Source organism: Rattus rattus, chromosome 4, assembly GCF_011064425.1.
Source record: "Rattus rattus isolate New Zealand chromosome 4, Rrattus_CSIRO_v1, whole genome shotgun sequence".
NCBI lineage: Eukaryota > Metazoa > Chordata > Mammalia > Rodentia > Muridae > Rattus > Rattus rattus.
Window position 1 is genome coordinate 178,882,366 of NC_046157.1, and position 24,160 is coordinate 178,906,525.

At 45.0% G+C, this 24,160-nt stretch overlaps 1 protein-coding gene across 1 annotated transcript in view; it reads left to right on the forward strand.

Annotated features, from left to right (window-relative positions):
* Positions 1–20,814, forward strand: part of Epb41l3 (erythrocyte membrane protein band 4.1 like 3) — a 123,654-nt gene extending 102,840 nt beyond the window's left edge. Inside the window, exons 14-23 of the mRNA XM_032901729.1 lie at positions 2,057–2,110; positions 4,628–4,663; positions 5,445–5,636; positions 14,347–14,469; positions 14,962–15,336; positions 16,610–16,741; positions 17,442–17,540; positions 18,053–18,133; positions 18,413–18,529; positions 19,684–20,814. Coding sequence (XP_032757620.1) covers positions 2,057–2,110; positions 4,628–4,663; positions 5,445–5,636; positions 14,347–14,469; positions 14,962–15,336; positions 16,610–16,741; positions 17,442–17,540; positions 18,053–18,133; positions 18,413–18,523 — 1,203 coding nt within the window. The 3' untranslated portion in view covers positions 18,524–18,529; positions 19,684–20,814. The remainder of the gene's footprint in view (positions 1–2,056; positions 2,111–4,627; positions 4,664–5,444; positions 5,637–14,346; positions 14,470–14,961; positions 15,337–16,609; positions 16,742–17,441; positions 17,541–18,052; positions 18,134–18,412; positions 18,530–19,683) is intronic.
* Positions 20,815–24,160: the final 3,346 nt, after the last annotated feature.

Below are 24,160 nucleotides of genomic sequence, written 5' to 3' on the forward strand. Positions count from 1 at the left end.
TTGTTGATAGAGTGGACTATAAAGTAGGAATTTCAGGGTCTACAGATGAGTTTTTAAACACAGGATCCCATCCTATCCAACCCCCCTATCTTTGAACTTTGGGTCCTTATGCCTCGTTACGGGCGTACGCCCTGCACCCAGGTTGTGAGGGAGTTTAGATATGGCCAGCAACATCCGATAACTAGGAAAACCAGAATAATAACAACTAACAGTATATTGTATTTTAGTTTCTCATTGGCGACTTTCAATTCTGTGTGGCGAATATTCCATAAAGCACTTGGCCTCCCTGGTGCAATGTAGCTACAGCTGTTACTGTCTCCATTTTCACCAAAAAAAAAAAACATGAGTTAAATTATGAAACATAACCAGTGTGTCCCAGGCTTGAAAAGCGAGGATTTGAGTATATTTAATCCATCAACTCCTCACTCTTGCCTGTGTCTGAACGCTCGTCAGGTTGGAGAGTTCATGAAGTAAATTTTAAAATTGTATGAAAACCCGTTAAGGTAGGAAGAGGATTTCCTCCGTAACTTCAGTTGTGTCTGACACAGCTAATTACAATTCCAGGCATGGTTGGCTCCTGTTTTCTTGAACACCTAAACTGTCTTCCAGTTAGTCTGTGTTCTGTACTATCCCGAACCATCCTTCCCTGGCTGTCAGTTGTGGAGGCTCTGAGATCACCACAGCCATGCCTTAGTCCTGAAGGAGAATTAATAGACACCCCTGGCCTCCCTGCCACACTTTTTAAGCTGAAGTGATTAGGCCATGAAAAATCTGTTGAAACCTTGTCCTCCATTCTCAGGCACACCTGCCAAGTGCGCAGTTCAATTCCTTTGTTTTAGGAATATATAAAACCAGAGTTTGAGGTAGAGCCAGGACACCGTCCTGCCAGAGATAGGTCAAGAGAGGCAAAGCCGTCCTGGCCACCAAGTCTAACACCCCTTTTAGGTAAGAGTCGTATTTAGAGCACAACTCTACAGCCTCTGGTTCAGATACTTAGTTTCAAACTATCAGCCGCAAGGCTTTGACCTAGGCTTTGACCGAGAGAAACTTACTAACTGGTTGAAATTCGTGGATGAAAAAAAGTATCGGTTTGTATCTGACGGCTCATCTTCCTAAGAGGATGTAGTGTCTGTTTCAAACCGTGAGCCCCTTTAAACACATGGAAACACATAGACCTCAAAAGTGGGCCAGAACCGGTTCTCACAGTCCCCCAGAATCCTCTGCTCTGCCCAATGCTGTGCTTTGTTTTATGTGTCTCTAAATCAATCAATCTCTCTCTCTCTCTCTCTCTCTCTCTCTCTCTCTCTCTCTCTCTCTCTCTCAGTTCTCTCTCTCTCATTAGTACTGCTATCATTTGCATCATTTGAATGGTACTTTTGCAATGAGACGTTTAAATGCATACCCAACTCTACCTCTTTATATTGGAGAATGGGGCAAAGCGACCAGAGCTGCTACCCACTAGAGATGCTGTTTGAAAATTAAGTTACGCTTTCTATATAAAATACACGCCCGTGAATCACCAGCGTATGCTCCAATCACTAATTGGTAATGCAGACAGCCTGGTGGTCATAGTGGGTGCAAGTGATCCAATAGAATAAATGAGGGGCTGAAAGTCCAGCGACTGTTTCAGTAGCCATGAGCATAAATCTAAATTCATGTACTTTTCCGATGTGGCATTCCTAGAGTAAGATGTGTGTACGTGAACCTCCATTTGATTGGTGCTCAGTGGTTTTTTAGGAGAGCTTGTAGAGGCATCTGTAGAAACGGGTTGGGGGAGGCGGAGAACAACTTGAGGTTCTGAACTGTCAAAGCAGACAGGTCAGGGCGGCCCACTGTGTGTGTGCCTCGGGTCTTGACCTCGGAGGGGCTCTGCTGAAGACCCCAAGCTCTGCCTCCTCTTTGCTTCGCTCATCCCCTTACCCCCGTGGGAAGGTAGGATGCCACAGGTCCCAGAGAAAGAATGTGAATGGCCCTACCAGTGCGTGCTCTCTAACCAGACCGGTTTGTTCTCTATCCCTGCTTCCTCCTTGGATCTGATTTCTTCTGTGATCCACAGACTGACAGTGAGCGGACAGACACTGCGGCTGATGGAGAGACCAGTGCCACAGAGGTGAGGACAGAGTCAGGGCGAGAGCTGACGGTTCCTAGCACAGATACACTGAGGGCGACCAGAAGCGCAAGATTTCTGCTTTAGCTTTCGGACTGGAAGGAAATGCTGGCCTTGGGCAGAAACCGAATAAGTTTTGTTTCGTTTTTAGTTTCTTGGTTTGTTTGTTCTTGCCTAAGCCAGTGGTTTTCAGACTCTGACATCTGTCCGAGTGGTCTGAAATGGTCCTCGCTTCCTGCTTCTAACAGGCTGAGGCAAGGGGGATTTATAGTTCTAACCAGTTCCCAAATGTCTGGTCTTGGGATTGCATTTTGAGAAACTGTTATCTAACTAACGGTATCTTAAAGACAAAATAGGAACATGCTGGGAGGAAGGAGAGGCGGACAGTGATACTCCTGGCTCAGATAGGAGGCTGTTTGTGTATACTAGCAGCCATGATGAATGAGGAGGAAGGTCCATGGATAATTGAATTAGCTGATTGGCTGCATACAGATACATTTTTAAATCCCCAGTGGCCACCTAACACTTATTAAAGTAACACTTAACACATTTTGAGCCCTTGGCTACCACACAAGTCACTCTTAGGAAATGAATTCCTTAAAGAAAGGAGTCCAGCAGCTTTACTACTTGCAAAAATTGCATTCAGACAGAATCCTTTCTCCTGTATGTGACTTGTCATTGTTAAAAATCTGCCCTGTTAGGATCAGTGAAAATACTGTAAAATTGGGATTGGAGAGATGGCTTAGCAATTGGGAGTGCATCCAAGCACCCACATCAGGATGCTCCGGGGTCATCTAATGCTTGTGGCCTCTACAGTTACCTAAATTTATGTATATACCCTCGCACACATATTCATATGGCTAAAACATCCAAATATTTCAAATAACAGTAAAAAACATTCTATAGGAATGAAATCAAGGTGGATTCGCTTCTCACAATGCAGGATGAACCTGTTTTACTTGGTGACAAAGTTTACTTTAAGCCATGTGCTCTTTTCTTATGCAATTCAATAATAATCACACTTTCTGGTTGGATTTTTGAGGAGAAAATTCTGTTATCTCCATAGATCAGTTAACTGAAAATGCCTTCAGAGAGACTTTATTTTCTGGTGGGCACTCTATAGGGTTTCTTCCTTTAGAAATGCCACAGCTTATAGATCATATTCTATAGTGAAAGGTTATAGCGTAGCATCCCTTTGCAGACTCTCTTCAGTTGCCATAACTAAGTGAACTGTGAGAGACAGTTGTAAATATCCACAGGCAATTCCCTGCGGTTGTAAGCAACCACAGACTAGTACATTAGGAAGATGCCTTCCAAACTTGATCTGTGCTAGAAGCGAATGGCAATTCACCAACGATGCCTATAGCGATAAAAAATCTCTATAGCAATTTTTAAGTTTGTTGCACAGCATTAAAGCAAGTGGCTGTGTCTATGTAGCCCTGTATGCTTGGGAACCTAGAGATGAAATAAAGAGCTGGGACCCAACACATAAGGACCAGCACGCCACCTGTCCAGGGTTGCTGTCCTGTTGCCATTGTGAACACATCCCCTTCCCTTCGTGTCACCGGGCATTGCTATATATACTATGGAGCTGTGCAGAGAAGGCCCCATGGTCCCATTGGCTGATAAGACATTGAAGACCAGTTAAGATGTATGTGGCTATACATACCCGTAATCCCAACACTTGGAAAATGGCCAGCCTGGGCTATGTAGCAAGACTCTGTCTCAGCAAAAACAAAATGACATGCTGAGCCCTCAACAGACTGACTGCTTCACCCATGGCTGCTTGCTTGAGTATGACCTGATTCTCGTCTGTCCTGTGACTCTTACGAGGACCCAGAGCTGACTCAGGTTGGAGAGCTGCAGTGGGAAGCAGCTTTTCCATGCTTGAACACTGGTCCTTCAGTATCAGGCCAAGGGAAAAACTAGGCCCTTAAAACTGGGGAAGGAAGAATAGTGAATTAGCTGTGGGATGTTTTTGATAGGTATATTTTAATTAAGAATAAAATTGCCAGCAAGCAAAACACTAACACACAAGATAAATAATAATTTTAAAAAGCAAAGTTCGTAGGTAAGAGGCAGCCAAGATTCCACACGGCTTAGAAATGCAGGACGCTGTGTATTAAGCTCTTTCAGCTGCGGTCCTGCAGTCTACAAACAAAGTTGAAATAGCTGACATGTGATCCCTGTAAGAGTCTACATGTATTGAACTGACTCCCCAACTTCCAGACTCCAAAGTCTTTGCTGATGTTCAGTGAGGACAACCTGCTAAGCCTTCCCTACCCCTTTCCAGAGCACAGGCCTCTCTGCCTCTCAAACCACTGAGCAAGGAACCCCATGTTCTTAATGAAGCCTCTTCCGTGCATGTTACCCTTCCTGTCTAAGATAGCATTGCACCTGCATACGAGAGAACTGTGGTGCCCACGGCCAGTGAGCATCGAGTGTAGACCACAGGTCTTCAACCTTAGAGCGAATCCCTTGGTTAAGTCTTTATCTCCCACTCTTTCTCGATGCTGGCAGTCGGACCAGGAGGAAGACGCAGAGCTCAAGGCACAGGTAGAAGATTAAAGATACAGCAAGCCCCCCGACCAGTGTGTGATAAGCCATTGTTTGTCTGCCATGTTCAGGCGTCTTCCGCATGTTCCCTCTCGGTTACCAGCAGCGTAACCGAGAATGGCGTTTGTCCCCGTGACTACCGTGTGTCCCTTACCTTTCCCTCTCTTCTCCACTTTTTTCAGAATAGTCTGATTAAGCGAATAAAGGGTGAAAATGTATATGTCAAACATAGTAATCTTATGTTAGAGGTTGGTATTGGTGTATACCGGTGCATGCTTCTGTGTGGTGGTCTCCTCCCGTGGCATCCCTGTGGCCTTGAACCGTGATGCATGACCGTGTGCCCAGCTGTCAGCAACGGGGTGACTTCTTGGCTCGCTCTGGTTCCTTATTCTCCCCTAGACTTAGCCCCTTTTCCTGCGTGTGTATTTGTTTTAATCCTCTCTGGTTACACATAAACCATGCTCCACACTCCGTAGAATTTACCTTTAACTTGGTTTTCTTGGTTTTCGTTTTTTTATTATTTATTTTTAATGCTCGTGTGAACCTAAATTATTTTTCTTCTTCTTCTTCTTTTTTTTTTTCTTTTCCTGGAAATACTACATTTTCACCAGAGCGTTTGTGCTAGTGTCTTGAAACCTCGATCCAAATCCCTTTTCCGTTTGACTACTAATATGTTTGATATACTTTTAAGAAAAAGAGAGAGAGAGAGAGAGGGTGGGGGAGGAGTAGAAAATCACTGTGGAAGTCTGACCGCTGGACTCTTGTCTTGCTCTGACTATAGGAGCTAGATAAAACTCAAGATGAGCTGGTGAAACACCAAACCAATATTAGCGAACTGAAAAGAACCTTCTTAGAAACCTCTACAGAAACTGCCTTAACAAACGAATGGGAAAAGAGGCTCTCCACATCCCCCGTGCGGCTGGCTGCCAGGCAGGAGGATGCGCCCATGATTGAGCCACTTGTACCTGAGGAGGTCAGTATTTCGGCTGGTTGTCTGCTCTGTGGTGCAGGGTCTGGGACTAGGCAGAGGGAGTGGTGGTGACCTCTGGAACAGTAGGTGTTCAGGGCTCCCAAGAAAGCTACCAGGTAAAGAGAGCAGGTGGCTAAAGGGTGCAGGGGGCCTCAGCCGCAGATGGAGCTGATAACCGGGCAAGTCCGGGGGACTCCAGAGCGCATTGCCAGGTTCTTACCCGGACTTTCGGTTTTATACTTGGGAGAAGCTGGTGATCTCTTAATGAGCCGGTGCCTTCTGTAAACACACTTTCCTCTCCTACGTTGAGAATTGCCCACGAACACTCGTGTCTTCTTCTCGTTGATGAGAAGATGAGACTGTCTGCTGTTTAAATGAGAGAAGTTGATAGCATGTCAGGACAGATGTCCCTCTGGCATACAATACTGGGCTTTTATTTAATTTAATGTCTTTTATTTTAATCGTAACTGGTTATTTTAACCAACTCTAAATCAGTGACTCTTTCTTTCCTTTTTTCAAGTGAGAGACGCAGGTGACAAAAGCGCCCCCCCCCTTTTTCAGTAAAACTTTCCCTGATAAGAAAAACTGACTTTAAATTACAGAATGGGGACAGCTGTGTCACCCCAGGGCTCACACTCAGCTTGTGTAGTGACCATTCAGTCACCCACTAGAGAGCATCCTGCTCTCTTTCAAAATAAATCGTTTCTGGAAATTGCATCTTTGGAGCGCCGCCATATTGATTGCCCTCCTTATCAAGATCCTTTCATTGTGAGATGCTTGCCCAAGAAGCTGTGTTAGAATAGAAAGTTAAAACTGCAGCTGCTGTGTGAGAGAAAGCCCTTAAGCAGTCCCGTATATGCATTTGCTAAGTCCTTGCAGAGAGAATAAGAATCAAATTACATGTATTGTTCAACATCTCCTTATCCTCCTTTGAACACTGTTTATCAAGAGTTGCCAGTATCTCATTATCACTGTATTCATGACAAAGCCCGTCCCGGATGAAAAGGGAAGAGATGGATACCCATTCGAGTTACTGTGAGGAAGTTTTTTTTTTTTCCCTTAAGTAGAATAAAAGTATTGTCACCAAAGTCTCCCCGTACCATTAAACACCGGTTGTTCCACTCAAATTGCTTAAGTACCGGGAGACAGAGTTTCACATTTGTCGCTTTAATCGTTATTGCCTTTGCGTTATCAAGAAGGGCACTGACCGACTAAGGAAATGACTCCTCGGTTAATAAAGCACTTGCTGTGCGATCCTGAGGACAGGAGCTTGAGTCTCCAAAATGCTTCCTAAAGCCAGATGTGGAGTGTGTCTCTGTAGTCCCAGAGTCCATGCTGAGAAAAGAGCCAGAAACCAAGGAGTCCCCAAAAGCCCCTGAGCCACCCGGGTTGGTACACGCAGCAGTGAACAACAGACCCTGCCTCAAACATAGTAGAAGACAAGAACTAGAACCCATACACGCCGTGACACGTGTGTGCCTCACTCACGCACATATACACGTGTGTGCACTCAAGCATGACCACACACACTTTATTTCAGTTATCTCTTTTGGATACAGTGTTCTGGCTCTGAACATGTTAGAGCTTAAGTTATAAATACACAAAACAAAGAGCCACCAAAGCAAAACAGAAAAACGAAAGGCCAGCATCCCTTTCCGTGCTGATACTGGACGAAGTCACGGTTGATATGATAATTTGGGTAATTGGAGATGTTAATAAATGCAAAGACTTTAAAAGTCAAAGATATAAGACTGAAAAAAAAAAGACGTAAGACTGGTTAAAACCTTTTACTCTCGACCTAAAGGTTTGTTTTTTTAAAGATTTATTTTATTTAGCTGAGTGTGCTGTCTTCAGACACACCAGAAGAGGGCATCAGATCCCATTACAGATGGTTGTGAGCCACCATGTGGTTGCTGGGAATTGAACTCAGGACCTCTAGAAGAGCAGTCAGTGCTCTTAACCACTGAGCTGTCTCTCCAGCCCAAAACCTTTTCACTCTTGAATCTTAGGGAATGGCATTGAATTAGTAATTGAAGGAGATGGTGCTCTGAATGGTCCCTAGATAGCCATGCCTTCTGTGTCCATGCAGACAACAGAGACAGCCCAGAAAGGCCTTTTCAACCGAATAGAAACATCCCTTTGTAGTTCAGAGCAGGCCCGGTGTAGCTACTCTTCACTCTCCCCTGAAGTGTGCAGGAGTTCCATATGCCATCACTCTCTTACACAGATGAAATCAGGAGGCGCTTGTCTGAGTATAATGAGCTTGAGAGTGAGGCATGCTGGGTAGCCAGGGTGAGAGCAGTCTTCACATGGCCCAAGCCAGGCAGAGCGACCTCTACACTCCTAGGACCAGACAGTTGTCAGTGACTGTAGTTCAGCCCGGAGCCCTAAAGATACACTTAAAAGCAATTGAAACATTCCTGTTGTCCGAATCAACTCCAGTTACTATGTTTACACCTTGGCTTTTCCTTCTGGCTTTCTAAAAAGCAGGCAATCGTTTTAGCCTGCACCTAGGCATGTACAAAACCTATTGGTTCACAGACTCATAAGCAATCAGGTTTTTTGTTTTTTGTTTTGTTTTTTTTTTTTTTTTTTTTTTTGGATGGGAACTGTTTCTCAAAGAATATCTATTATTTGGTATCTCTCTATTATTTGATGTGGCCACTTTAATTATCCAGTGCAGAAAGAAGCCCGGTTATGCCTACAGAGTAATATTTAATTTATTCTTTAATTGACATCCCAAATAAAATAGTGCTATTTCATGTCAGAACTAGGAAGAGACTTAGATTCAAATTTATGGCCCAACTTAATTGGTTTCTGCTTTGTTTTTGTCTTTTGGTGAATTCCAGTGAGAAAACGATAGGTTGGGGGAAAAAAATCTAATAACTTATTTTTAACGTAGTTTTCTTTTCATCTGTAGTGATTGAATGCCAACCGTTATTTCTGTAAGATGCTACCATTTGTGAACAATTAGGAAGATACTGAGGTCAACTGTGTAGTGAACTAATAATGATTATTATTGACTAATAATAATGACTATATAACGACTGATAATGATTACTCTGAGAATGCCTTATGTTCACTGTTTGTGAGGTCAGACGTTGCTTGCTGGTGTGTCCACGTTTCAAATGTCTGAGTGAAGGAACAGCAGAGAAATAGCAGAGGTGCTCTTTGACTGTTACTTGGATACCCAGATTTTCCAAATCCCAATTAAAAGAGCAGTGTTAATACCTGTGCAGAACCAGGATTGTCCCTCTCTCCATGTGAGTGCTGAGTTCACAGATGCACTTCCTGTATGATATGGGGAGCCCGATACACGTAGTGAGCCTAAGACAGTATGGATAGATACTGATTGGTTGACTCCCATTATTGGCAGCATTCATATTTTCAACTTCACCCACTCTCTCACATGTATTAGTAGGAAACATTAATAATCCAGAGGTTAGTGTTGTGAATTTTGGACTTGGCCATCCAAGTACACTGCAGAGTAATGGTCAGCCACTCGATAAAAATGGCCGCCACGTGCACGTGACTGTCTGCTTGGCAGTCATGAAGGCTCCTGTGTAGAGAATTCGCATTCATCAGACGCATGTCACTTCATTAGTAGAGGCGACGACTGGGTTACAAATGTTAGCTGCTTCTGTTATTGACACACAGTTCTAAACCTGACTTGACGTGTCCAATCGCAGGCACGTGTTTCTTAAAATTAGGGTTTCGTTGGTTATTTTTCAGCCAGGACGTTTCCTGGAAACCACCATTTAGGTGCCAGACTTCTGCCCCTAGCTTTTATCTTTGGGATAACATTTATCTCAGTGATTGTAATTAGAGGTCTAAATTTTTTTTTCTGGAAAAGCACCTATAATTTTGATCTTCTCTTCCTGCTCCCCACTTCCATTTGAAAAAAAAATAGAGGCTGTGAGTGAGAAATGTTTTTTTATATATCTGCATTTAATAATTGCAGTAATAGTCTTCCTCCAGAATTGCAACAGGATGAGAATTATTTTTCTCCTATGAAAATTGGTTACTCACCGCTCTTTAAAAAGAATCATCTAGAATGAACTGGAAGAGCTTGAAGGGCTTGAGACCCCATATGAACAACAATGCCAAGCAACCAGAGCTTCCAGGGACTAAGCCACTACCTAAAGACTATACATGGACTGACCCTGGACTCTGACCTCATAGGTAGCAATGAATATCCTAGTAAGAGCACCAGTGGAAGGGGAAGCCCTGGGTCCTGCTAAGACTGAACCCCCAGTGAACTAGACTGTCGGGGGGAGGGGCAATAGGGGAGGGTGGGGAGGGAACACCCATAAGGAAGGGGGAGGGAAGGGATGTTTGCCTGGAAACCGGAAAGGGAATAACACTAAAATGTACATAAGAAATACTCAAGTTAATAAAAATCAAAGTCATGTCTAAAAAAAAAAAAAAGAATCATCTGAGAATAGTATTGTCACTATCTATAGTAGGCTCTGCAGAATGTTCTAGATGTTCCCTTACAACCTCCTATAGGCAAGCAGTTCAGCGTTGTCTTACTAAATGACTAGTAGACAAACTAAGTTACTTCATTAGGGCTGATTAGGTTGGGAGGCAGACCGTGTATAGAATTTAATTCTAAACGTATCCCACTGTGTTGGCTGTTTCTGCGAGTGGCACGTGGTTCTGAATGTGGGCTAACCTCTAGTTTCCTAAAAGTGTAATGTTTATGATGATACTGTTTGTTGAAAGAATTCCATTCTTCCAGAGATTCGGAACTTTGCCTGATTAGTTTTTTAAGGTTAATTTTTAAAAATATTCTTTCTGTCCCTACCGTATGGAGTTGTACGCCGTGCAGAGTCTGGCCTAATAGTAATGGGATTACCATGTGAATTAGGTCTGTTTAAGGGTAACGGAAGTAACAAAGGGGTCACTTAAAACTCCAGGGTTGCTTCCTACATCAAAGGATGATGTAGTTCCTCAATTCTATACATTAGAGAAAACCACGGTTTGATATAAAGTTTCCAATGAGATCATCTGAAATTAACTTTAAAATCATTTATTCACCGTAGGGTAGATGTTCAAACAAAGCCTGACTCTCGTTTGCTTGGTGGCCAGCAAAGACGTCTTTCCAAAACTAACTGGGTTTATTCAAGTGAATGGTGTCCCGGTTTGCTTTCTGTACTGTGATTTAAAAAAAACAAACAAAAAAAAACAAAAAAACAAAAAGCACTCTGCCCAGAAGCAACTTAAGGGACAAAGAGACTTATTTGGCTTATCCAGTTCCCAGTCCATCACTGAAGGGAGTCAGGGTAGGATTCAAGCAGAGTCCATGGAGTAGGCTCCCTGATGATTCACCCGCAGGCTCAAGCTTAGCTCTCTTTCTCGTGCATCCCAGAACCCTCTGCCCAGGGAATGACATCACCTACACAATTAACACTCAAGACAGTCCCCCACAGACACACCTGCAGGCCAGTCTGACCTGGGGGGCAGGGGGATTTACCAGCTGACGTTTTTTCCTTCTCAAATGACTCCATTCTATCAAGTTGACCGTTAAAGCTAACCAGGACAAGTGGCTAACAGGCCAACCACGCGTGTACACATTTTCTTCACTACCAAGCAACATGTAAGTGAGGAAGGATATGGTTGGCTACTTGGGAGAAGCAAAGAGAGTGTTTCCTCCTAACTTACCTTTAGAAATATTTTCCTCACACTTCCTCTCAGTACTATGAGGGCTATGAGAGGGACCCATAGAAACGCTAGAAAACCCTTCCCATCGCTCTCATGTGTTCTGTGTCTGTGGAAATGTAAAAAATGTTGGAGTTGTGTGAGCATCCATTTCAGAAAATAGCACTGCCCTCTCCTCTAGGTAGGCTTATTAACACTCGAAATGGCTCTAGATCGGTTTTTACTTTTTCCAAATTCATACTTCTTCAAGGAGGTCATGAATGATGTGCATGTGTATGAGACACGGCATCGCTTCCTAACTCATCTTTCTGGAAAATGTCTACTTCCTCTTCCCCAACCCAACCCTTCTATTCAAACAGACCAAAGAAGAGAGAGAGATTTCCGAGAAAGTTGTATTTTTACAGCAAGGAACCTCGCCATTCCTTGAGTCTCAGGTAAAAGGCAAACACGGGGTAGTTGCATAAAGGATCACTCTCCAGCATCATCAGAATGTTTAGTTTTTACGTCCTTAGTGTTTCTTGTCGGAAGCTAAGGTGGGTATGTTAATTCGCTTAGGCTTTGGGGAGGGGAATTTTCTGAGCATGTCCATGGTCGATTACCTATGGCTTATGACTTCTACATGGCAAAAGTTGCTTCAAGGCTTCGGTTCCGCTTGTGGTAATCGTGGCTTCCACGGTGCCTGTTTTATGGACGCTGCTGCTGTAAATGGCCTTTGACTGATTTTGAACACGCTGAACTTACACTGGTTTTCTTGCTAGCCAAGTGTGACTAAGAAAACGCGGGAGGGAGTCTCTGCTGATTCTGCGGCCACCTCCCATCAAATAATCTTCCAGAAAAGCGTCCCATCGACCCTAGAGGTTATTTTTTCCAATTCATTTCCTTTTTACCCCAACGACAGCGTGTAGATCAACCTGTAATTATTTTTTTGCTTCACATATACATGTGTCCAGATTCAAGTTCTCAGGCAACAGTAAATGCAGACGAGAGAGCACCTGAGTGTGAGGCGTGAAACACGGTGCTCAGCTGTTCCTACCTTGGTCGCCCTTCCTTCTTTAACCTGGCAGGCGGCCTAGCTGTTAGCCTGTCTTACCCTCTTAGAGTCCCTGTAGGCCAAGGTTTCTCCCTAGTTGGAACTAGTGCTAAAGAAAGCGGGAGAGAAACTACTGAGACAGCGAACCATAGTTAAGATTGGAACACCCTAAAAACCACTAAGTCTTATCTATAAAAGGATGATCCAGTCAGTAGTATCACGTCAGGGGAAATGCCATTCCAATGCCTTGAATCCAGGTGCATTCAGTGTGCGTTGATGTCATATATCGTCACGAGTTGATGTCCCTAGATAAGGACTTTGCACGTGTGGAAAATGGTTTTTACAGAAACTTGGAGGACACCGGCAACTTCCTTGTGAAAAATACCAGTTTGTGGAGCGCCGTGTAACAGCAGCAAACAAGGAAATGTGTCTTTTGTACATATATGTGTGTTCAAGGATAGGGAGCTCAGTTATACCATCCAACCTTAGATTAAAAAGCAACCAGATGCCAACCATAGGGTCAATAGGTTTTTTATAAAATTCATTGTCAAAATACATTCCTATTTGAAGAAACTTAAAATTGGAACGCTGCCTCACAGAACGTATTAGTAGATTTTAGGTGAACGAAGACTGAGGTCACAAATCCTTAGATGACAGCAGTCCTTTGCTTCTGTCCTGTCCCATGCCTGAGTGTAGGTTATGCTCTGACATTTTAGTAAAGAATTCTTATTTTAGAAACAGGATATCATGGGCTATTCTAACTTAGCTTTTATATTTCGAATATAGGGCACAGAGGATTGGGTTATTGTAGACAAAATACCCACTGAGGTAGTTGATGGTGATTCGAAAAAGATTGTGACTTACAAGGTGGTGACCGTGAGCAGTAAAACTGGGGAGATCCCAGCCGACTTGCTAAAATCGGGCATGGTGGACATGCATGGCTTCGACGACTTGGCCAGAGAAATGCAGCTCAAAGAAGAGAACAAGCAGAAGGTATACACGCTGGGGAAATCTTATGACACCGTCTCTGGAAGAATCGTCACCATGACTGGGAAAGCTAAAGACGGCGAGAGAGGACCGCAGCCCTCCACGCTGGAAGGCCTGCAGAAGATGGAGAGAGGTGCCTCGGAGGCCCTGAGGGTGGGCCCCCTGTTGGTAGAATACGAGGTCCTGGAAGCCCTGACCGAGAAATCCGGAAGAGCACCCGAGGTCCAGACCCCGAAGCGGAGAGTGTCAGAATCCCTGGCGCCCATCAAGGAGGCTGAATCTCGTCGGCAAAGCCCTGAGGAAGATGACACCCAGAAGGCTCCAAAGCTGGGAGAGGATGCACCTGCCCACCTCCGGTCCAGCAAAACCCAGCAGGTGCCAGAGTGCGAGGTCCTCAAGGTGGGGCCCTTTGGCCCTCGCAGAAAGAGCCTGTCTGAGTGGCGGTACTCCCGAGAGCCAGCCTTTACAGTAGCTACTGCTCACTACGTCACCGAGTCGTCCGCATCCCAAGTGGTGGTAACCAGTGGCTCTCATTCGGTCACCGCTTAAGATTCCAGCATGACAGTTTCTGAAACGGCGCCCTTCCACCCTGAACCTTTTCTGTTTCTCTTGCCGCTTAGCTTTATGTTGAGAGCAGCAGCAAGCACAGCTTACCTTTCTTTTTTTTTTTTTTCCCTTCCCATGATTAAATCAATATTGCAGTCCAAAGTCAGCATTAAAACATTTTCCCATTTTATTTCCAGCTGCTCATTCCCAAGGTGCGATGATGCTTCTGTGGCTTGCAATGATGAGGGGAAGTGACCTGCTTAGATCGCCGCCACCCTGATCCCAGTAACTCTCTGCTTTAGCACACGAGGGAGGGCTCCGTCGCCTAGTCCGCTCCATTACGCCCCGTTCTTTTCTGTTTCTAAGCTCTGTTCCTGGACTCCGTCCTTCCTGCTCCCTTTGCTCTGCCTCCAGTTTTGTCTAACAAGCTGCAACTATGTGTCCTAGCTGTCTCTCTCCTCCTTGACTCTCATTTCTTTGTTCACTCAGACTAAACAGTCTTCTGGGGAGAAGCTCATGGATGGCTCGGAGATCCTCAGTCTATTAGAGTCTGCGAGGAAACCCACAGAGTTCATAGGAGGGGTTTCATCTACTACCCAGAGCTGGGTGCAGGTGGCCATTTGTTTCTGAATGTATCCATTTGCTTTGCTTTGTGAGTTTGTGGTGGATGGGTGCGCTCCTAGGTGCATGCATTGAGTACGTGTGTGTTTTGCATGCAAGCCGCCTTGCCTTCCTGCATCCCAAAGGTGTCCTCAGTGGTTGCGCTTTGCCTGCTCCATGTATCCATCGTGTTCCTTCCACTCCACCTCAAGAATGTGCTTCCTGTACTCAAAAGCAACTGTGTCAGGAGACTTCAATAGCGTTTAGCTTTTAGAAACATTTTGTCTCAGAGGAAGCTATGCAAGACCCAGTGTGTGTATCAAACAGGCTCACCTCAGAGCTGGTGAGAGGAAGGAAGGAAAGCTAATTTTTATTTCCATCAGCATTTGTGCCTGTGAGCTCTTGATGGTGGCTGTGAACATCCTAGCAGGGGAACTTCAGGGGTTTTGTTTGTTTCATTTTATAAAAGGTCACCCATCCAGACCCTGTACTCTTCCCATACAGAAACTGGAAACGAAGACTGAGACCATTGAAACAGAGGTGGAACCCACCCCATACCCTCAGCCCCTCAGCACGGAGAAGGTGTTGCAGGAAACGGTGCTGGTAGAGGAGAGGCACGTGATGAACGTGCACGCCAGTGGAGACGCTTCTCACACAGCCAGGGATGATGTGGATGCCACAGAATCAGTACCCGCAGACCGTCACAGTGGGAATGGGAAGGAGGGCTCTTCTGTGACAGAAGCAGCTAAGGAACAGAGAGGAGAGGAGGCTGACAAGTCTGCCCCTGAGCAGGAACAACCAGCCACTGTCTCCCAGGAGGAGGATCAGGTGTCGGCCATCTACTCTTCTGAGGGTTTGGAACAAAAGTCTCATTTTGAGGTAAGTGGTCGTTACTCTCTTCCTGTGATGCCGAGATTCAGATCGGAGTTAAAGTGGAGCTAGATTTAATGTTACGCCCCGTCGTGCACAGCCTTTAGTCTTCCTTTCTGTTCTTTTCCTTTGCATGACATGTCAGGGTTTCCATGATTTTGGTTCACAGAAACTAGTAAGTGTTGATGTGTAATTCTAGGATGCGATTTCTGTCTTTGAAATTATGACTGTGAAAACATGGGAGACCCATGATTACACATTGAAGATTTGGAGGGCCACGAAGATGGCTCAGTGGCTAGCAGTGCTTGTCACACAAGCCTGATGACCTCAGTTCAATCCCTGGTCCCTGGGACTTACGGTGGAAGGAGAGAACCATGTTCTGAGAGTTGTCCTCTAAAATACACACACACACACACACACACACACACACACACATATACATGCATATACACATGCACACATACATACACATATATGCATATACATACATATACATACACATATGTACATACACATGTGTACATATGCACACGTATATATACAAATACATACACACACAACATACATACATGCACACATATACACACATATATACATACACACATATGTACACATACACATATATACATACACAAATACAAACACATATACACACAAATACACATACCTATACACACATATGCATACACACATACACATACATATACACATGCACATATACCCACACATATACACATATATATACACATACACATACATACACACACATACACACATATACCCACACATATACATACACATGTACACATACACACACTAATAATAATAGATTTTAAAAAGAAAACTTGGCATTTATTTCTGATCTATTATTGACTTTAATAGGAATACCAGAAATCTCTCCTTCCACTTACAGAACCTCATCCTTTATCCTTTTACTGAGATTCTCCAAACATCGGTGGGTGGCAACCGATGATGTAATACTTGCCTCATCGTCCTTGGTTGCTAATTTAAGAACTCATCTATAAGTTTAACAGCATCAGTGTTCGCATATGCGATTGGGCAGAAGGAAGAGCTTATTCTTTAATTTCCTTTCAAATGTTTCCATTGCCTTGAACAATCTACATTAGCAACACTGTAACTCGGAGAGGCTAACATAGATTTGTTCTGTGCCAGGAACCCCATCTTACCTCCTCACTTAGTACAGAGCACAGTGAACCAAGAGCAAGCAGCTCAAATTGTGCGCACGCCTCCATAACCTCTCCCCTTGCTTCCCACAATACAGTCGTCCACTGTGAAGGTAGAAAGCATAAGTGTGGGCAGTGTCTCTCCAGGAGGAGTGAAGCTAGAGACCTCTACCAAGGAGATGCCAGTGGTCCACACAGAGACGAAAACCATCACGTACGAGTCTTCTCAGGTAAGACGGTCTGTGAGTACCTGGCGACCGCATGGCCTCGGGCATTCAAGCTTAACTACATGGCATCAGTCTAAAAGGCTGGAGGATCCTGCAGCCAAGCCTCGTCTTGAAGAACAGTGCAGTGCAACCGTTAGTTTGATCGCTGATTATGGAGGTGTCGGTGCTCAGCCTAGGCCTCAGATAACCTGAGTGTACAGCTATGGATGAGGAAGAGGGCTCACTCAGCCACACTCAGCTCACATTTATTAAGTCTCAGTTTGTTGACCCTCATTGCCTAGAGCTTACTCTTGGCAGCTCTCACCTTTCATCTGAACTGTGCAAGGATGGTGAGAAGCAACTCTTCCTTCCGAAGAAGCGTGTTCCATCCATGGGTGCTGCAGTCCCTCACCTAGAGTAATACAGCATTTGCTTGTAACTTGCGAACATCCTTGGCACCATTTAAATAATCTCTAGGTGGCTTGGACAGCCTTGCACAATATGAATGCTAAGCGGGCAGTTGTCACGCTCCACTATTTGGCCAGGGTCTGCACGCGTTCGGTCTGCTTGCAGATAGATTTCGAGTGTTTTTCCGTCTGTGGTTGATTGAGTCCTAGGTGGGAGGGCTGTGTTCACTCACTGTAGTGCATTAAAGAACAGACCGGTCCTGAGGAGAGGAAATATAACGGTGCCCGTGTGCTGTGTGTGTTCCTATCTCGCTTAGGTCGATCCTGGGGCAGATCTGGAGCCAGGTGTGCTAATGAGCGCCCAGACGATCACGTCTGAAACCACGAGTACTACCACCACCACACATATCACCAAAGTAAGTGGGGAGACACCCAACAGCGTTCCTGACCACTGGGGAAAGCCATCGCTCATCAGAGCCGTGGACAGATTAGGCTGCACAGATAGCTCTATTAAAGTGAGCTCTAATCTTCATAGAACCAGGGGAAGGAGGGGATATGGGAGAGGGGGGGAAGGGGATAACATTTGAAAAGTAAATACATAAAATGCCCAGTAAAAAAACGCTTAATACAAAAAAGTGAGCTTTAAAACACATGTATTTACCATGCATCTCCCACCCTATGCTAATTTCTGTTGAGGGTCCTCAGTGCTCTCTCCAGTGGTGGGCGTAGAGTGGATCTCACAGAAACTGGCCCTACCAAACCCGAAGAACTCAACCCTACCCTCACTTTTGAAAGTAAACACATTAAACGTCTGTGGTCGACTCCTATTTTAGTTCTCTAAGATCGAATGGCAGCTAGGCCTCACGCCGCCACCATATTCTCCCGTCACCCCAGCGGATAGCTCACAGAGCTCTTCTGCTTCCTTTAGACTGTGAAAGGAGGCATTTCGGAGACGAGGATTGAGAAGCGAATAGTCATCACGGGAGATGCCGACATTGACCATGACCAGGTAGTATGGGCGAGACGGTAAACGCTCTGTCAGAGGGATAAACGTGACCATGTTGGCCCTTTGGGTTCCCAGTGCTAATCTTCCCAGCCCAGCGCGTATTCGACAATAAGTTTCCGAGTTAACCTTCCAGTAGATGCCTTTGACCCCTCCCTCGACCGTTGTGCCTCGGTGTTAACTGTGGGGATAGATTTAGCTTGTGTAAGTCTACATCTTGCTCTACTGCTCATGCATGTCCCACCTCCTTTTTGTTTTTGCCCTCCTGTGATTTCCCGGGGATAGGCGCTGGCTCAGGCAATTAAAGAGGCCAAAGAGCAGCACCCCGACATGTCAGTAACCAAAGTAGTGGTCCATAAAGAGACAGAAATCACACCAGAAGATGGAGAGGATTGACCGCAGGTAAGAGGTGGCACGGACTCTCCAGGCTCGCCTCGGTGGCATGCGGCATGGGGCACTCCCTCCCAACCTTCGCCTGATCCGCCCTCTCCTTCATTCTCTCACTGGCGCCTGTCGGGCCTGGCAAGCAAGAAGGAGGAGAACTGTTTCGTGGGTCCCGGGTTGTAGAGGTTCGGTCTTCAGGGTTGTGTCAGCACAGGGTTGTGTCCCCCTGTGAGGGGGAGAGGGGGCACCCACGCCAGTGAGGAAAGGAGGCTCCTTGCTTGCACAGGCCTTACTGCCGCCACTCTCGCCGTCTGGGCTTCCCCTTGTCCTCGTTACCCAAATTTGAATTGTCAAATTTGACTTCCCCTGCCCTTGTGCCTGGTAAGAACCACAGCGGGTTCTAACGACTAGCTGAATCCATGTTCAGCTTGTAGCTGTAGAGGGATTAGCCGTGCCCCTTCCTGCTTTTGATACAGCATCGCCCCTTGGAAGCGCCCTCACCCTTCCAAGATAAATGTCTGTGCCTCCGACTGTTTGGTTTGGTTCGGAACTGAGCACTAACTTTCGTTTTTTTTTTTTGAATGTCTTATATCTCCTGCATTCCGTGAGTGACTTTCTCTGGGGTACACTATTTTGTCTGGGGGTTGGGGGAGGAGGCAAACATGCAGACCTGTGGTTCTGTTTCCTTCCTGGAAGTGCATGCCTTGCCAAGCTGTGTGGTCGGCGTCGTGAGCAAACTCTACCCTCTGTGTGCACAGCCTTGTCGTGTATGCCGACCTCCCATGCAAGCACTCAGGTGGCCGTGTGCATCCCTGGGTGTGCTGCGAATGCTGACTAATGCCGTTGTAGCAACTTGCTCCTGTGCTTCTGCAATAAGACATTGAAAAGGATTTTTTTTTTCCGGTTTCATCTCAGGTTTAGCATTTAGATTCATGAGTAATATCTCTTTAAAATAAGAAAGTAAATGCTAAACCCACTCAGATTTAAGTTAATACAATTCTTGAAAACAAAAGGGAATGAAAGATCGTTCCCCCCACTCCCCCGCAGTGGGCTTGGGTGATGCAGTTTTCAGGCTGCCGGTGTGAGCGCTCGAGCTTCCGAGGTACTTTTTGTGACTACTCGGATGTTTTCCAATGAGAAAGTAGTGAAATCTTTTTTTTCTCCTCCCACAGGAATAACTCAGCTAGCACGTGAACCCAGTCGTGTAAGCCGTCAGGAAAACCGGAGCCTATGTGGGATTCCCTCTTCTAACCCAACTGACTCATAACCGTCCGTGGAAAATTCCGATCCAGGAGAGCTGACTTTGACCGTTAAATGAAAGACCCTGGCAGAGAGATCTTCCCATAATAAAGCAATCCAAAATCAGCATCATTAAACTGATACTGCATGAAGCAACGATAAAAAAAAAAAAATCACAAAGGAGCAGCACTTTTAATTTTCACCAAAATATCTCCGTTTTCAACTCTACCTGCACGTTCATAACCAACAGTGTAAGCCGTGATCTCATGTAACCCATCAACAACTCATGCCTTTCCTAGTTTATTATTAAAAGTCTCAACAAAGTTGCAGTTTCATAGATGACAAATTCTCTGTTTACAATAAATGGTAATCACCCTACAATGCTGTCAGCCGTCTAGGTCCTTTCGGTGTGTCAGATTTACCCCAGATTAGATGTGCCAATAACCAACCTTATCCAGTAAACAACTTGAATCGTGTCCTTGTCTAATCTGGTTTTGTTATTCTCGCCCATAAGCAGTCACAACTCTCTGACCCTCTAGAAATGTTTAATGCTTACAAACCTTGCTTTATGTCTCTAATTTGCTGTAAGGCAGCATTGGTTTTAGCACACTGATGTGGTTTCTTCTTCCACACTTGCTCTGGTCTCCATTCGACCCAGAAAGATTCCCAGAATTACCTAAGCAAACCCTCAATAATGTAAATTATCATTTGTGTGGGAAGAAAATACATATTTTTTGTTAGTTTATAATATTATGAAAATTCACTCCAGGGAATACCTGTCTGGCTACTTTTACTTTCTGTTCTTTTTTCTTTTTCATTGATTTTTTTTTTCTTCTTTTACTTGAACAAAAAGGTGTTTTATTTACAAATCTGGTCCATACTTACAATCTAGTTCAGAGCCAAGCCTTAAATTGTACAGAATTTCCACTGTAATTAAAATATTTAGTGTTCAGTTATAAATAGCCTCCAGAAAGATATATTGTCCACTACACTGTCAACTGCATCACAGCCCGTCGTGAATGATGTCACCGCATCGCGAAATAAAAATGGCAAATGCATTGAAAGCTCTTGTCTCCGGTGTGGAGTGGTTGCCGTTCTGTGTGGTTTTAGTGCCCAGAGTTCACACACGCCTCATGCCTCACATCCAAGGCCCCGTCTGGCTGAAATGCGGAATGATCCTGTAGTCGGGGTTAGAGATTCACACATTCACTCTGTGGTATGCAGACTTTGATGGGTTAGGGATGATAGCAAAATACATTTATATAAATATTCAGTTCCCTACAATGGCTTCAAAAGGGCCATTGTGGGCTGTCATATTTCAGTTCTAGGAGAAAGGGTGCTTTGTGTTTCTGAATGCTTTTAGTCTAGCCGGGAAGCACTGCTCTGTCTGACACCGGCTCCACCGGTGAATAAATCAGATGGCATTGCAAAGGCCTGCATGACCTCATCCTGTCACGTTCCTCACGTGGTAAACATGAAAGCCAAGCTCCAAAGCAATGCCTGCCTTTATTGACGTCGTCGTGTCATGGTTTGCCATGAGTTCTGACTTCAAAAATGAGGACATTTACAACTTAGTGGGCAAGTTGCCGTCATACAAATGTGAGAAATGAATTCTAGCCCCGGAATTGACATAAGGGGGGGGGGGTGCCGAGGCTGGTAAGATGGCTCAATGGTTAAGACCACTTTCTATTCTATTCTTGCAGAGGACCCCAAGTTTGGTTCCCAGTACCCACATGGCAGCTGTCACCATAGTTCCAAGAACCCTAAAACCCTCTCTTGCCTCTGCAGGCACCGGGCGTGCACATGGTATGCAAACAGACATGGGGGGGCAAATACGGATACATATAAAACTAAGTCCTTCTTAAAGTCCAGTGTGGTTGTGTGTGCTTGGGCTCCAGTGCTGGAGAGGAGGAGACAGGAGGATTGTTGTAGTTTACTGGCCAGCCAGCCTGGCCTAATCAATGACTCCCAGACCAGTGAGAGACCCTGCCTCGAAAATACAAGGTGGATAGCTCCCAAGGTGCATCCGAGGTTAGCTAGTAGCTAAGGAGAACTTCCCACGCTACATTCAGAAAGTATTTGGGTCTCCTTGTGCTCATGATTTGTTGGCGGATTCTGTCCGTGAGGACAGGGGAAGCAGAGACAGTGTGGGGATGGACGTGCAGAAGCCCCGTGAGTAAGGACAGTGAATGACCACACTGGGACCAGCAATCAGGAGGCCGATGAACTACTAAGGGTGATTCAAGGCTTACAAAGATTGGGGGAACTGAAGGTAGGAACATCCAGGATGGGTAAAGGTCATTGGCTGGAGGATTGTGGGTACATGGCATGCCTCATTAGCATGGGGAAGCATTTCAGGAATCTCAGGTGCTGGCCGAACATTTTATCAGGAGAAAGGAATTTGATCCTGTAATCAGACTAAAGCTGCATGGCTTCCTCAGGTAGAGAGGTATGTGGGGGCTTAGGTCGGAGAAGGACAAGCCCAGCCAAATAGGACAAGCCCAGCCAAATAAAGGGAGTCTCGCATTTGCACAGAGCCCAGAGGCTATCCTGTCAGGGTGGATTCAGACCTTAACTAGCAGAGTTTTCCCACAAACGTTAATACTTTAGTTAACATATAAAATTAGCACAGGGTGTCCTCAGACTGCCTGCAACTGCCTGCCAGGTTGATGTCCCAAGTTTTACCCAGGGTGGGCATTCGTTCTTAAATGCCCTCATGTTCCTCACCTTAGCAGCAACAGGCGTCATCAACAGAGTCATATGTTTCCAGTATTGTTTTTGTTCTCCACAACACTCACACACGTCTCCCAGCTTCCGCCATGCTCAGCAGGTTCCAAATGTCTCTCCTACATATTTAGGTCTTTCTGCTAGAAGTACTTTTCTGTTAAATGCTAAAACCTGAGGATTTTTGTTGTTGTTATGTGTTAATTACCATAAAATTAGCAACTAAAGACAAAACATACCTTTGCCTTGTAGTTTCTCTGGGTCTGGAGTCTCTCTCTCTCTCTCTCTCTCTCTCTCTCTCTCTCTCTCTCTCTCTCCTTTGTGTGTGTGTGTGTGTGTGTGTGTGTGTGTGTGTGTGTGACGTATCCATGCAGACACATGTATTTTGATTTAGTACCACTAGAGTTAGGATGTCTGCTGGGTCTTGGTGTCTCTTCTGGAGGCTTCATTGGGGAATTCTGTACTTCCAGTCAGTCTGTCTCTGGAGAAGGATGTACTTACAAGTCTCCCTCCTCACCCTTGGTTGTTTTTATGCTATGGAGCTCTTTTTTGCTCTTAAAAACTATAAACCAGAAACTCCAGCATTCAGTGTTGTTAGGGATGAGGCTGTGTCACGGCACTGCCATATATGGTATAGCCCAACCGAGGGTGTGGCTCCCACTACAACGACAGCTTCTAACTAGACACAAGACGTGGTTCCTGCTCGCAGCGTCTGCAAATTTTATTTCTCGATTCAGTAATTCATTAGCCACTATCAAGTCTCCCCTGTTCCTCGATTTCACTCATGTATAAACCTGGCTTAGTCATGTGCAAGACTTAAGTAATGTTGAAGGGTTTAGTGTAACTACGATATTATGAAAATGTCCTCAGGTATACTTTTAGAAGCTACAACAATTCCACTTATTGAAGATGTTTGCCTCGCTGAAAAGTGTGCTTCTCAGTTTGCTCTCAGATTCGAGCCCAGGGTGGCAAGAAAGCCAGAATGTACAATTATTTTGAATAAGCACAAAGTTGCAAAGATACAAACTGTGACGTGTGTAGCCTGGTAACACGTGGTTTTGACAGTGGTCTACAGAAACCTTAGCTTTGTCTTGACAGCTTTTAAAAACTTTTTTGTGTTTTTCTCTAAACACAAAGTGAATCCCTGGATCCAATGAAAAACCATGCAGGTAAAACATCCCTGCTTCCACAATGGCTCAGAGGCAAAGAGCACACTAGTAAATCTCTCAACGGACCTGGGTTTAGTTCTCAGCACCCACACGGCAGCTACCATTGGTCTGTAACTCCAGAGAATGTAACACCTTCTTCTGACCCCCTTTGGCACCACACCACATGGTACAGGTTGAATATGCTCAGGTGAAACAATGATACACATAAAATAAAAATAAATATTAAAATCAAATATTCCTACTTCCCATCCATGGCTCATCTAGGTACCTGGCTATGTGGAGACATCCTGAGACATTCTTGCACAGGGATGAACAGACAACTCTAGAGATGCTAAGAGACACATTCTCGGGGAGAGGAATGAGGACAGATGGCTGATATGGGCATCACAAATCATTTCGATTTCCTGAAAGAACTTAATTTCTTTCTCATCTGTAGGGCTGTCATGGCTTGTATATGCTTGGCCCAGGGAGTGTGGCACCATTAAGAGGTGTAGCCTTGTTGGAATAGGTGTGTCAC